The sequence below is a fragment of the Globicephala melas genome, chromosome 15 (assembly GCF_963455315.2).
Source record: "Globicephala melas chromosome 15, mGloMel1.2, whole genome shotgun sequence".
Classification (NCBI taxonomy): domain Eukaryota; kingdom Metazoa; phylum Chordata; class Mammalia; order Artiodactyla; family Delphinidae; genus Globicephala; species Globicephala melas.
In genome coordinates, this window is record NC_083328.1 from 81279610 (window position 1) to 81292655 (window position 13046).

The 13046-nt window shown below is 54.0% G+C and overlaps 1 protein-coding gene across 2 annotated transcripts in view; it reads left to right on the forward strand.

The window, feature by feature from the left end:
* The window catches only part of LOC115844438 (RNA-binding protein 38), a 94847-nt gene that overhangs the window by 28356 nt on the left and 53445 nt on the right, over positions 1-13046 (forward strand). Inside the window, exon 4 of one of the 2 annotated variants that reach the window (XM_060284789.2) lies at positions 7820-8208. The exons of the other annotated variant lie outside the window; for it this stretch is intronic. Within the exon in view, the coding sequence (XP_060140772.1) occupies positions 7820-7841 (22 nt within the window). The 3' untranslated portion in view covers positions 7842-8208. Of the gene's footprint in view, positions 1-7819; positions 8209-13046 lie in introns of those variants that run through there. 2 annotated transcript variants of the gene reach the window in all.

Below are 13046 nucleotides of genomic sequence, written 5' to 3' on the forward strand. Positions count from 1 at the left end.
GGCTTTCTGTCATTTGCAAAGAAAAGAATCCTGAATGATTCACCCTCCTTCTGGAGAACGGTTAGCTGGACATGACTGGATTATGCAGCTGAATTTCTGACTTCAGGAATGGCTGGATCCAGCAGCTCAAGCACTGTATAAGGATCCAAGTTCTCTTTATTTCTCAGCCTATGTTGGTTTCATGCTCAGAGTCCATGGCCCCTGGCCCCCAACCTCTGGGTTATTCCATTGGAAAGAAAATGTGTCTCCTTCCCGCTGGTCCCTAACCTTAGCCAAGCCCGTCACAAAATCAACCTCCTTTATCTTGAAGGGCAGTCTAAGTTTCTGCTCTAAAATCCCCCACGTCGGTTAGATTCTGGCTCTCCCTTTGACTAGCCTCAGAACCACTGAATGTTTTCCCCCAAGTGACAGCACATTGTGCCCCAAACATTCTTATTTTGTTCCTTCTACAAATGTCCAAGCTTATTCTCTCTGCTAGGCACTGGAGGTGCAACAGTAAAAAAAAAAAAAGTGGGTGTGGCTACTGCCCTGACAAGGGCATAAGCAAAAAAAAAAAAAAAAAATCACTGCCTCACAAATTTGTGAAGGAAACAAGCAGGTGAGGTAATGGAGAAGAACCGGGAGAGTCCAGGTGAGAGGCGGGTCCAGCAAAAGTCACTGGAGGGCTTCCCTGTTGGCACAGTGGTTAAGAATCTGCCTGCCACTGCAAGGGACATGGGTTCGAGCCCTGGCCCGGGAAGATCCCACATGCTGCAGAGCAACTAAGCCCGTGCGCCACAACTACTGAGCCTGAGCTCTAGAGCCTGCAAGCCACAACTACTGAGCCCATGTGCCACAACTACTGAAGCCTGCACGCCTAGAGCCCGTGCTCTGCAACAAGAAAAGCCACCACAATGAGAAGCCCGCGCACTGCAACGAAGACCCAACACAGCCAAAAATAAATAAATAAATACATTTATAAAAAAAAAAAAGTCACTGGAGAGAAGTCATGGAAGGGGGCAAGACGGCAGAGCGTTCCAGAGACGGTCACAGCCTGTGCAAACGTCCTGAGGTCGGGTGCGCTGGGCCAGGTTGAGGAACTGCGGGGAGGCCAGGAGGGCAAGAGTGTGGTCGGGGGAAGGCGGTTGAGGCTGGCAGAGTGTAGCGGTCACTGGGTGGGGATGAAATGCATTAACCTACCCCCAAGTCCTATAAAACAGAAACTGGCTTGGCTTTGGACTAGCAGCTTCCGGGGGGGGGTGGGAGCACCCCGTGACATCTTCCTCCCCTCCCCGGGGCACCCCTCCCCTCCCCCAGCACCTCCGCCTGTGCAGTGACGGAGCCAGAGACCATCGCCAGCACAGACTTCCGCCCCTGCTTCCGCCGGCCTCTCAGAATAGCGTTTGGCACCTCACTGAGGTTTCCACCTGCCGCCCTGGCCCTGCAGGCTGTCTCCACCCGCCCTTCCTCTAAGAGGAGGGGAAGCACTATTGTTCCTCGGGTGGTTGACTTAGTGAGAAAGGGGAACAGACAGGTCCAGCCCCAGGGGGTGTGCCCAGCATCCCCACCCCCTTTGCCCCCTGCCTGGTAGTTTCTCCCACCTCCAGATGCCAGTAGTCACGTTCCTGCTCCTAAGAGCGGTGGCATTTTTATTCAGGATAATTGCACAGCTTCCATTCACCAGTGTATCGACTGGGAATTGTGGGGCGAGGGGGGCGGTTTGTGGGATGGGAAAGTCCCTCCCATCCCCCACCCGGTTCTCTTCCCTCCAGGCATCAAGGGCCTCCAGTTTCAACACATTGTATTTTATGCTTCTGTGTGTCTGTTTCCAAGTCAGCACGCGCCATCCGCTCTGTGAGGCGCTTTTTCCTTTCCCTTAAATACATCTTGAAGATTCCCCGCTGAGCCCACACTGAGCTTGCTATCGCCTGGTTGTCGGCTGCCTAGTATTCCACGTGTGAGTGGGCGTGCTCTACTGCCCGCCCCCCGGGATGGAGGTGGAAGTCGCTTCCAGCCTTTTGCTCATTCAGGCAGAGGTAGAACGAATCACCTTGAGCAGAGTTGCTGGTGCACCTGCCGTTGTCCGGTGCGTGCACACCTGCTGTGTGCCGGGATTTCACCTGCAGGCTCCTTCTCAGCCCTCACACGGCACTGCCGGGAGGTCACACCAGAGGAGGTAACTATTCAGGGCCACGCTTTTAAAGTTCATGTCCCAAACTCAGTGGCCTGGCTAGAACTTGACCCCTGAAATGGGGTCACTGTTCTTTCTGGGGCATCTGAAGAGGGATCACATATGCCCCAAACCAAGCTTGGAGATCATCGTGGGGTCTTCCTGTTTTTCTTTTCCTGCTTTGTCCTCACCATGCCTGCTGCCCCCTCGTCCCTGGAAAAGGCTGCCCGGTGCCAGGCCCGGGTCCCTGCCTTGCAGGTGCCTGCAGAGCTCCACCCTGTGAGCCGACCTAGTGCCCTGGGGTGGGGGCTTCATTACAACTCCACCAGCACCAACCCCCTCCTTCCAAAGAAATAAATACATTCTGTCTCCTTATTGTACTTATTGAACAACTACCAGATACAAAGTCCTAGTGAGGAAGACAAAAAATTCGTAAGTCATCATTGGAATAATTATTTAATTTCAGTCTGATAAATACTACAGTGAAGTGCCAAGCCCTCCCAGGTGTTCCTCTGCCTCAGGGCCTTTGCACATGCTCTTCCCTTTGCCTGGACCACTCATCTTCCAGGTATCCACACGGCTCACTTCTTACCTTGTTGCATTCAAACTCATAGCCCCCTACTCACCGTGCTCCCTCTCTCTTGCCTGTTCATTTTTCTCTGTAGCTCTTATCACGCCTCAAACCTACGTTTACTTTATGTATCACTTATTATTGCTTATTCATCTGTCTATTACCTGTACCCCTGGTGGACTGTCAGTCCATAACGGCAGGCATTCTTGTTTGCCTTGTTCACTGCTCTATCCGAGGTGCCTAGAAAAGTGCCTGATACACAGTAGCTTCTCAGTAAATATTTGTTGAATGAATGAATGACCTAACAGGGGATGTGACCTACTTAACTCTTCGGGGACCAGGAAGGATGGTGTCAGGGGATGTTTTCCTACCACTGGGGACAGACCCAGGTTTCATGGGGCCTGAAGTTTATACAATTTGGGGCACTGTCTTTAAGAAAAAGAGTATATAGTTACATGTACAGAGTAAGGGCCAGAGATTGAAAAAAAGACTGGCATTGACGAAGGGAAAGACATTCCAGGCAGAGGGAGCAGCCTGTGAAAAAGCCAAGTGTGGCCAAGAGCCAGGGAAGGAGGGAAGGTGTGTGTGGCCACAGCATTGCCAGGGACCCCTGAGGGGCTGGAGATCCAGTGGGGGCCAGCTTGGAAGTGACAGGGTGTGACATGCGGGGCCCTGGTTTCTGCAGGATCCCGGGAGAAAGCCCGAAGAGGACCTCCGGGTCCTGCAGGACGGAGCCCTGCCAGCCGAAGGCATTCCCACTCACTCTACCGGCCAAACAGGGGGTGGCCCAGCCCTTATACCCCATTCCACCCCAATCAGCCTCCAGGAATGCATTTCCTGGCCTTGGGGTCCCTGCTCACCCCTACCCCACCCAGAGAGGTCCCCCGAGGCTGTCTGGGGAGGCTCCACTCTGCCTCCCCCCCAACCCCCCGCCCCCCCCCCGCCCCACGCCCGGCTCTGCTCAGAATAAAAGCTTGGGGCCCTGGCTGGGGACCCTGTGCTCTGACCCGAAGCCTCTGCCAGCCATTTGCATCACAAATGAGGCTGGGTCAGGCTATTGGGCCCTGGCCAGCCTGCCTGGTGCTGCCCTCGGTGACTTAAGGACACAAGCCACCATCCAGCTGCTGCACATTCTGCTCCCTCCCCCTGCTGCCTAGACTGCACCCCTGGGGGAGCATGCCCGGTCCCCGGTCCCCAGCAGGCCTGGGATCCTCCTGACCAGCCAGCCCTCCCACCAGCTGGGAAGAACAATTATGGCTGACAAACTGAGCTCGTGTCCTGTCTCTGAATGTCGGAGGTGGGGCGGGGAGGGTAGGGGGGCTCAGCATGTGACATTCTGGCCTGTAGCTCTCACAGCAGCCCACTCTACAGAGGAGGAGACTGAGGCTCAGAGAGGGTGAGCAACTTGCCCAAGGCTGCTCAGCTAATAGCCGGCAGAGCTGGGACTTGAATCCATGCCATTCTGCTCTAGAAGCTGTGCTGTGAACAGGGGCCATCCCCTTGAGGGTCATCTGTGTTTGTCCACCATATGCAGTGGGCCCTCATAGCTGCTGGATGAATAAATGGTCATCTGAGCTTTAGCCTTTCTCCCCAGCATGGTCGGGGTGAGTAGGTGGGCTGCTTCTCTTTCTAGACTCTGAGCCCGTGAGGTCAGGGCGCTGCCCATGCCTGTTTGTGGTCCTGGTATACAGCAGGCACTTAATCAGTGTTTCTGGAATAAATAATGGAATAAATCAACACACAGACTCTTTCTGAGCCTGGGTTGTGCTTTTCTGCTGCAGGTTCCTTTCAAGGAAGAGGTGGGTTGTACCCAGCTCAGGGTCCCCAGGGCTGAGTGTGCGGCTTGGTTCTGGAAAGTTCTCAGAGGTTCAGCCATGACTTATCCTCCACAAGCCTCGCCCCGGGCTGGCTGGGGCTCCTGCCCCAGATCCTGGGGGCCTGACCTGGGGAGGAATTCAGGGCTCCCTCTAAGCGAGCCTGGGCACAGGGAGGCCCCTGTCTCTGTCCCCTGCCTCTCCCTAGCTCGGCCCTGGTGTTCTGTCCTGCCCCAGGGCCTTTGCTCCTGCTGCCCTCCTGCCTGGCCCTCTCCCAGCAGCTCTTCCAGGGCTGGCTGCTTCGTCACCTCCTCAGAGAGGTCCCTGTCTAGCTGCAGCCCTTAGATATTTGCTATCCTCACCCCGTCTGTCTCCAGAGCTCTGTGGATGCCTTATCATTCCTCTGGGGTTTTGCCGGTGTCTCCTTTAGAATGAAAGAGGGAGAAAAATGCACACACTACCTAGAGCAAAACAGAACGAGAAGGGAGAAGATAGAGGGAGAGAGTCAGATGGAGAGAGAGACAGGGAGAGACTGATGGAGAGAAGGGAGAAGATAGAGGGAGAGAGTCAGATGGAGAGAGAGACAGGGAGAGACTGATGGAGAGAAGGGAGAAGATAGAGGGAGAGAGTCAGATGGAGAGAGAGACAGGGAGAAGCTGATGGAGAGAAGGGAGAAAATAGAGGAGAGAGTCAGATGGAGAGAGAGACAGGGAGAGACTGATGGAGAGAAGGGAGAAGATAGAGGGAGAGAGTCAGATGGAGAGAGAGACAGGGAGAGACTGATGGAGAGAAGGGAGAAGATAGAGGGAGAGAGTCAGATGGAGAGAGAGACAGGGAGAAGCTGATGGAGAGAAGGGAGAAAATAGAGGGAGAGAGTCAGATGGAGAGAGAGACAGGGAGAAGCTGATGGAGAGAAGGGAGAAAATAGAGGAGAGAGTCAGATGGAGAGAGAGACAGGGAGAGACTGATGGAGAGAAGGGAGAAGATAGAGGGAGAGAGTCAGATGGAGAGAGAGACAGGGAGAGACTGATGGAGAGAAGGGAGAAGATAGAGGGAGAGAGTCAGATGGAGAGAGAGACAGGGAGAAGCTGATGGAGAGAAGGGAGAAAATAGAGGAGAGAGTCAGATGGAGAGAGAGACAGGGAGAGACTGATGGAGAGAAGGGAGAAGATAGAGGGAGAGAGTCAGATGGAGAGAGAGACAGGGAGAGACTGATGGAGAGAAGGGAGAAGATAGAGGGAGAGAGTCAGATGGAGAGAGAGACAGGGAGAAGCTGATGGAGAGAAGGGAGAAAATAGAGGAGAGAGTCAGATGGAGAGAGAGACAGGGAGAGACTGATGGAGAGAAGGGAGAAGATAGAGGGAGAGAGTCAGATGGAGAGAGAGACAGGGAGAGACTGATGGAGAGAAGGGAGAAGATAGAGGGAGAGAGTCAGATGGAGAGAGAGACAGGGAGAAGCTGATGGAGAGAAGGGAGAAGATAGAGGGAGAGAGTCAGATGGAGAGAGAGACAGGGAGAGACTGATGGAGAGAAGGGAGAAGATAGAGGGAGAGAGTCAGATGGAGAGAGAGACAGGGAGAAGCTGATGGAGAGAAGGGAGAAAATAGAGGAGAGAGTCAGATGGAGAGAGAGACAGGGAGAGACTGATGGAGAGAAGGGAGAAGATAGAGGGAGAGAGTCAGATGGAGAGAGAGACAGGGAGAGACTGATGGAGAGAAGGGAGAAGATGGAGAGAGTCAGATGGAGAGAGAGACAGGGAGAGACTGATGGAGAGAAGGGAGAAGATAGAGGGAGAGAGTCAGATGGAGAGACAGACAGGGAGAAGCTGATGGAGAGAAGGGAGAAAATAGAGGAGAGAGTCAGATGGAGAGAGAGACAGGGAGAGACTGATGGAGAGAAGGGAGAAGATAGAGGGAGAGAGTCAGATGGAGAGAGAGACAGGGAGAGACTGATGGAGAGAAGGGAGAAGATAGAGGGAGAGAGTCAGATGGAGAGAGAGACAGGGAGAAGCTGATGGAGAGAAGGGAGAAGATAGAGGGAGAGAGTCAGATGGAGAGAGAGACAGGGAGAGACTGATGTAGAGAAGGGAGAAGATAGAGGGAGAGAGTCAGATGGAGAGAGAGACAGGGAGAGACTGATGGAGAGAAGGGAGAAGATAGAGGAGAGAGTCAGATGGAGAGAGAGACAGGGAGAGACTGATGGAGAGAAGGGAGAAAATAGAGGAGAGAGTCAGATGGAGAGAGAGACAGGGAGAGACTGATGGAGAGAAGGGAGAAGATAGAGGGAGAGAGTCAGATGGAGAGAGAGACAGGGAGAGACTGATGGAGAGAAGGGAGAAAATAGAGGAGAGAGTCAGATGGAGAGAGAGACAGGGAGAGACTGATGGAGAGAAGGGAGAAGATAGAGGGAGAGAGTCAGATGGAGAGAGAGACAGGGAGAGACTGATGGAGAGAAGGGAGAAGATAGAGGGAGAGAGTCAGATGGAGAGAGAGACAGGGAGAGACTGATGGAGAGAAGGGAGAAGATAGAGGGAGAGAGTCAGATGGAGAGAGAGACAGGGAGAGACTGATGGAGAGAAGGGAGAAGATAGAGGGAGAGAGTCAGATGGAGAGAGAGAGAGGGAGAGACTGATGGAGAGAAGGGAGAAGATAGAGGGAGAGAGTCAGATGGAGAGAGAGACAGGGAGAGACTGATGGAGAGAAGGGAGAAGATAGAGGGAGAGAGTCAGATGGAGAGAGAGACAGGGAGAGACTGATGGAGAGAAGGGAGAAGATAGAGGGAGAGAGTCAGATGGAGAGAGAGACAGGGAGAGACTGATGGAGAGAAGGGAGAAGATAGAGGGAGAGAGTCAGATGGAGAGAGAGACAGGGAGAGACTGATGGAGAGAAGGGAGAAGATAGAGGGAGAGAGTCAGATGGAGAGAGAGACAGGGAGAGACTGATGTAGAGAAGGGAGAAAATAGAGGGAGAGAGTCAGATGGAGAGACAGACAGGGAGAGACTGATGGAGAGAAACACAGAAATAGAAACGAATGTGAGAGAGAGACAGAGCAACTCAGAGGCAGAGACACAAAGAGAAACCGAAAGGAAACAGGACCAGCGTCCTGGAGAGAAATGGAGCCGGGGCAAGAGGGAGGGGACAAGAGAAAGTACTGTGCGGTGGACAAAAAGGGATATGGGGGCCCTGGGCTTCCTTCTGGGGTGATGGGAAGGTTCTGGAATTAGATTGTGGTGACGGTTGCACAACTCTATGTATATGAAAAGCCACATAATTGTACGCTTTACAGGGTTGCATTTTATGGAACATGAATTTTGTCTCATTTGAAAACATGAGAGGACATCAGAGAAACCCAAATTGAAGTACGATCTACAAAACACCTGATGCTCTGCAAATCCAGCAAGATCAGGAAGGACAAGGAAAGAGCGAGGACCATCCCTGGGCCTGCAGGAGACGAGATGACTAAATTCAATGCAGGACACGGGACAGAGAAAGGACACTGGGGGAAAATGCGAATCACGTCCGCGGTTTAGTTAATGGTGCTGCATCAAAGTGAATTTCTTGGTTTGGATCATTGTACTATTATGTAAGAGATTAATATTAGGGGAAGCAAGGTGAAGGGGACGTGGGGACTATCTTTGCACCTTTTCTCTAAGTCTAAAATTATTTCAAAATTAAAAAGTTAAAGCAAACAAAGGAGACAGAAATGACCAGAGAGCAGCCCTGGGACAGAGGAACTGCCTGTGCTCCTGACCCCGAGGAGACCCCAGTCAAGGCCCCTTCGGGATAAAGCCCTGGGCTGCGGGGGCGGGGGGGGGGCTGGTGTCTAGTCCTCTGCCCATTACTGACAAAGAGGCTGCTGATGCCCCAGAGCAGGCTCTAGTTCCAGCTGAGGTACTTCCATGCCCAAGGCTGCAGACCCTGAGGCTCACCAGCAGAGGCTGCTGACAATTTGTGACTCTCCTGTTGTTCATTTAATGGTTTCAGCAGCGTTTGGGGCAGCCCCGGGCGCTCCCCTGCACCCATGACCATGCCTATTGATGTCCCTCTGTTCCACCTTCCCTCCGCCCCTGCTACCCCAACACACAGCCCTTGGTGCCTGCCAGCTGACTCCCGCAAGGCTCCTGGCATCCTGGGAAAAAACGCCCCGGATCCTGCTTTCCTGCGAAAATAGCCAAGTGGCAGCCCCATGCTGGGGTTGGGGATCACTTCATGTGGGTCCCCACACAGGACAGGCCGGCCCCCCGTGTTGACCTCTGGGTTCCTGGAAGGAAAATGCTCATTTTTATTTCCCTAGAACCCATTCCTGGACCAGGCATGTAGCAGGTGCTCAACACTTGTGTGTCTCCCAGACACCTTACTCCCAGGACCTCAGCCAAAGGCAGCTCTTTCCTCACCCAATGCTTTCAAGCTTTTTAAAGTGGTGAAATCTACCTTTTAAAAATGAAAATATTCAGAGAATAATAAGCCCCTACTACCACTACCCAGAATTAAACATGACACAATGAGACATGAAGATTTTGTCACATTTGTCTCTAATCCTTTTTCTTTTAAAGAAATAAAATGTTACAGATACAGCTCAGCTTTGCTGTAACCCCCATCACCCTCCCCCCACAGCCAACCTCAGTGGGAGCGAGAGCTGCAGCCTCATGCCCAGGTTTCTACCTACATGTTTATGGTGATGGTCAATTTTCCGTATTGCTCTGTGTGCACCGTTTAAGCAGCTTGCTCGTGAACAGTCTCCTACAGCGTGCAGAGCTCTGATTTTGTGTGTTCCAATCAAATACACGTTGAGGTGCCCTCCTTTTAAGGAGCCGTTCCCCACCCCCTCCCCGACCCCTGCATCTGCCCCAGCTCATGCATCTGCAGCCCTGGCAGCCACACAGGGCTCAGAAGGGCCCCACGCCAGGCTTAATGCTCTGCTGTCTCCGTCTTGAAATTCTTAGTAACTTTTGCACGAGGGGCCCGCATTTTCATTTTGACTGGAGCCCACTAACCGTGTTGATGTTCTGACAACGTGGAACACCTAACCGAGCCCCCGTCCTGTGCCAGGCCCTGGCTGGCCGGCAGCACAGACCACCTCAGCACATCCTCCAAAGGCTCTGTGAAGGGCGCGGTTCCCGTCAACCCCATTCTGCAGATGGAGGCACTGAGGCTCAGAGAGCGCCTGACTCGGGAGCCCATGCCCTGAAACAGAAGACCCACTTTGAAGATTGAATCTGCTCCAGACCCCTTTCTTTCCTTTTTTTTTTTTTCTTTTTCTTTTTTTTTTTTTACGGTACGCGGGCCTCTCACTGTTGCGGCCTCTCCCGTTGCGGAGCACAGGCTCCGGACGCGCAGGCTCAGCGGCCATGGCTCACGGGCCCAGCCGCTCCACGGCATGTGGGATCTTCCCAGACCGGGGCACGAACCTGCGTCCCTGCATCGGCAGGCGGACTCTCAACCACTGCGCCACCAGGGAAGCGCCAGACCCTTTTCTTTTAAAACCAGGGTCCTGCGAGTTGAAGGCTTCCTCGGCGGACCTGGCCCCTGGGCCACAGAGCCGGTTCCCCGCCATCCCCGCGGCCACGAGCCAGAGCTGCCTGGCTTGTCCGTGCTGCCCCGGCCCCGAGGCTGAATTCATTTCACCACACTTCCTCTCCCCGTGGGGACTGTCTCAATGTGGGGTGAACCAACCCGGGGGTTAATCAGAGCGCCACTTCCTCTTCCCAGAGACGACCTCTCACAGCCTGCCTTCTATAATTAGACCCCGGCCTGCCTTCCCCGGCTGGGCGTGGTTGGGCCTGAGGCTGCTTCCGGCTCTACAGAGGGGTTTCCACGCGGCTTCCCAAGAACCCCAGGAGCCTGTGGGGCAGGGGGCGTGTGCGGGGGATGCTCAGGCCGCGAGGCCTGGGATGGGGCCTCCTCCGGCTTCCTGGCGGGCCCTCGCCGCCACTACCCCTGCCGTCATGCGGGTGGACCAGATCCATTTCTAGGATCTGGGAGACGGGTTTTGCCATAGTCTAGAGCAGCGGTTTTCCACTGGGGGGCCGTCGGGCAATGTCTGGAGGCATTTTCGGTTGTCACAGCTGGGGAGGGAATTGCTCCTGGAATCTAGGGGGAAGAGGCCAGGGAAGCTGCCACACAGCCCGGGGCGGCCGGCTCCACAACAGGGAAGGGCCCGGCCCCAAATGTCAACGGTGCTGAGTTTGGAGGAGGACGTAGTTTTGACCATGAGGACAGCGGAGGAGAGGAGGTGGCTGGGATTCGAGGTATATTCTGAAGGTAGAGCGGACAGGACAGGGTGACGTCTGATCATGGCAAGTACCATTGTTGAGAAGGAGCGCGATGGGGACGCCCGAGAGGGAAGGTGACAACAGCTTGTGGGAGGAGGTGACAGTGAGCAGAGGCTTGAATGATGAGGGGCCTTCCTGGAAGATCTCTGGGAGAGCTGTAGGGAGAGGAAGACAGGTGCTAGGGCAGGTGGGAAAGGATTCTGAATCTGGGTGAGGAAGTGAGAGGAAGCCAGGAAGGAAGGCGGGGGTCACATCCTGCAGAGGCTTATGGGCCAAGAAGTAGGAGTTTCACTGGCAGCCTCTGAATGCAAAGGTGCTGAGAGCACAGGACGGGGGTCCGGAGACTGGATTTCAGCTTGAATTGGATACTCACTGGCCAGGTGACTTTGGAAAAATTACTCTTTGGGGGCTCCAGTTTCTTCTCTGTCAAAATAGGGGCAATGCTACCATCTGGTCCCCCCAGGAGGCTTCTGTACAGTCAGTGAGGTGCTGACACAGGACACAGGATGGGGAGGTGACTCCCCATTCTAATCTGAGTGTTTAAGAGTGACCCACAAGAGCTGTAAGCTCGAGTCCCAAGTGTGGCGGACCTCCAAGACCCAGGCCAGGGTCCAACCAGCTCGGGCAATGAGCGTCCACAGGACTCTTGGAGAGCCATCTTCAACAGCGACCCCATGTGGTGGTAAGACACCATGACTGCAGTGAAGTTTAGTGGGGAACAGGCCTCGCACCCACCTGTGGGTTGAAGACCCTTCAAGGTGCGGGAGGACCCGAGAAGGAGGTTCTGGGCATCTTGTTAATACAGCGCCTGGAAGCCTGAGTGATTAAGGAACAAAGAGATATAGTCATCCCAATATCATAACTTGGAGGAATTTATTCTCATGTCCTTAGTTTGGAAGGAAAGTCTCCTGACACTCGGGGACTCCGGGAGGGCTGGGGGTGAGCAGGGGTGGTCACGGGGGCAGGAATGGTGCCTGTGACACTCCTGCCTCAGTGGGCTGGCCTGTTTCTCCAAGAATGCAATCAGTTCCTCTGGTCCCTCCTTGCTTTCTCTCCAGCTTGGGTGCCTGCAGTCCCATCCCAGGGAAGGAGTTCCTCAGTTGGGGAAGCTCTGAAGACACTCAGGTGAAGGGACGGCAGGAGATGGGGCGGCTGGGGGCGGAGGCTCTCACCACCTTTTCAGGCTGCAACCTCTCCCATCTCCCTTCCTGTTCAGAAGACATTTCCCACGTGGACCCGCCAAAGGATGTCACAGAAACCATCCGAGAAACATTCCAACGGGGTGAACAAATCATTTGTCCCCGAGAAAATATAGACGGTTGTTACATGGAAGAAGGCGCAGCCTTGCAGGCAAAGAAAGAAAAAATGCCAACAAAAGCCCCACTGCGCGCTGATGCAGTTAGAAAACAATTTGAAAATGATAAAGCCCAGGGCTGGCAGGGATGCGGGGAAAGCAACACATCAGCTTTGCTATAAATTGATTCCGATTTTTTTTTTCTTTCTTTTTCGGCTGCGTCGTGCAGCACGACGTGTGGGATCTTAGTTCCCCAACCAGGGGTTAAACCCGTGCCCCCTGCATTGGAAGCGCAAAGTCTTAACCACTGGACCGCCAGGGAAGTCCCCAGATTCAGATTTTGAAGATCGATCTGTCTGTATGAAATAAACACTGAGAAACTGCACATACCCTCTCACCCAGCATTTTGTCTTTTGGCAAAGTGTGGCCTTATTTAAGAGTGGGAAATGGAAAAAACAAAAGCCCCACCCCCCAGATGCCCTGTGTTAACTTCTGTGGAGTTAACTCTGTGGAGTACTCACGGTATTTGAAACGCTGAACACGTGTTACCTCTTTAACCTTACAGCTGCTCGGCGAGGTGTGTGTTTTCTGAGCTCTCATTTCAGAGATGACGACCTGAAGGCCCCTGGAGTCCAGCCCTCCCACCGCGGTCACGCCGGTGGTAAGTGGCAGAGCTGAGGTTTGAACCCAGGCTGCCCCACCGGAAACTTGGGGGGCGGTCCTCACCCCACACTACTATCGCTCTGTACTGTGAAAGGAGAGTCGTCCACCAAAGAGACGCTGCTGCAGCTATGTGTGTGTGCGCTGTCACCAGGAGGCGACCAGAGGCAAAAGAGCTCCTTTCTGCTCCCTTCTGGTGGTGAATGCATGCCTGCTGCCCGGCAGGCATGCCCTGGCCTGTGGTTCTGGAATGCGGGTGAGCCGCTACCCCGGAGACCTGCTGTTGG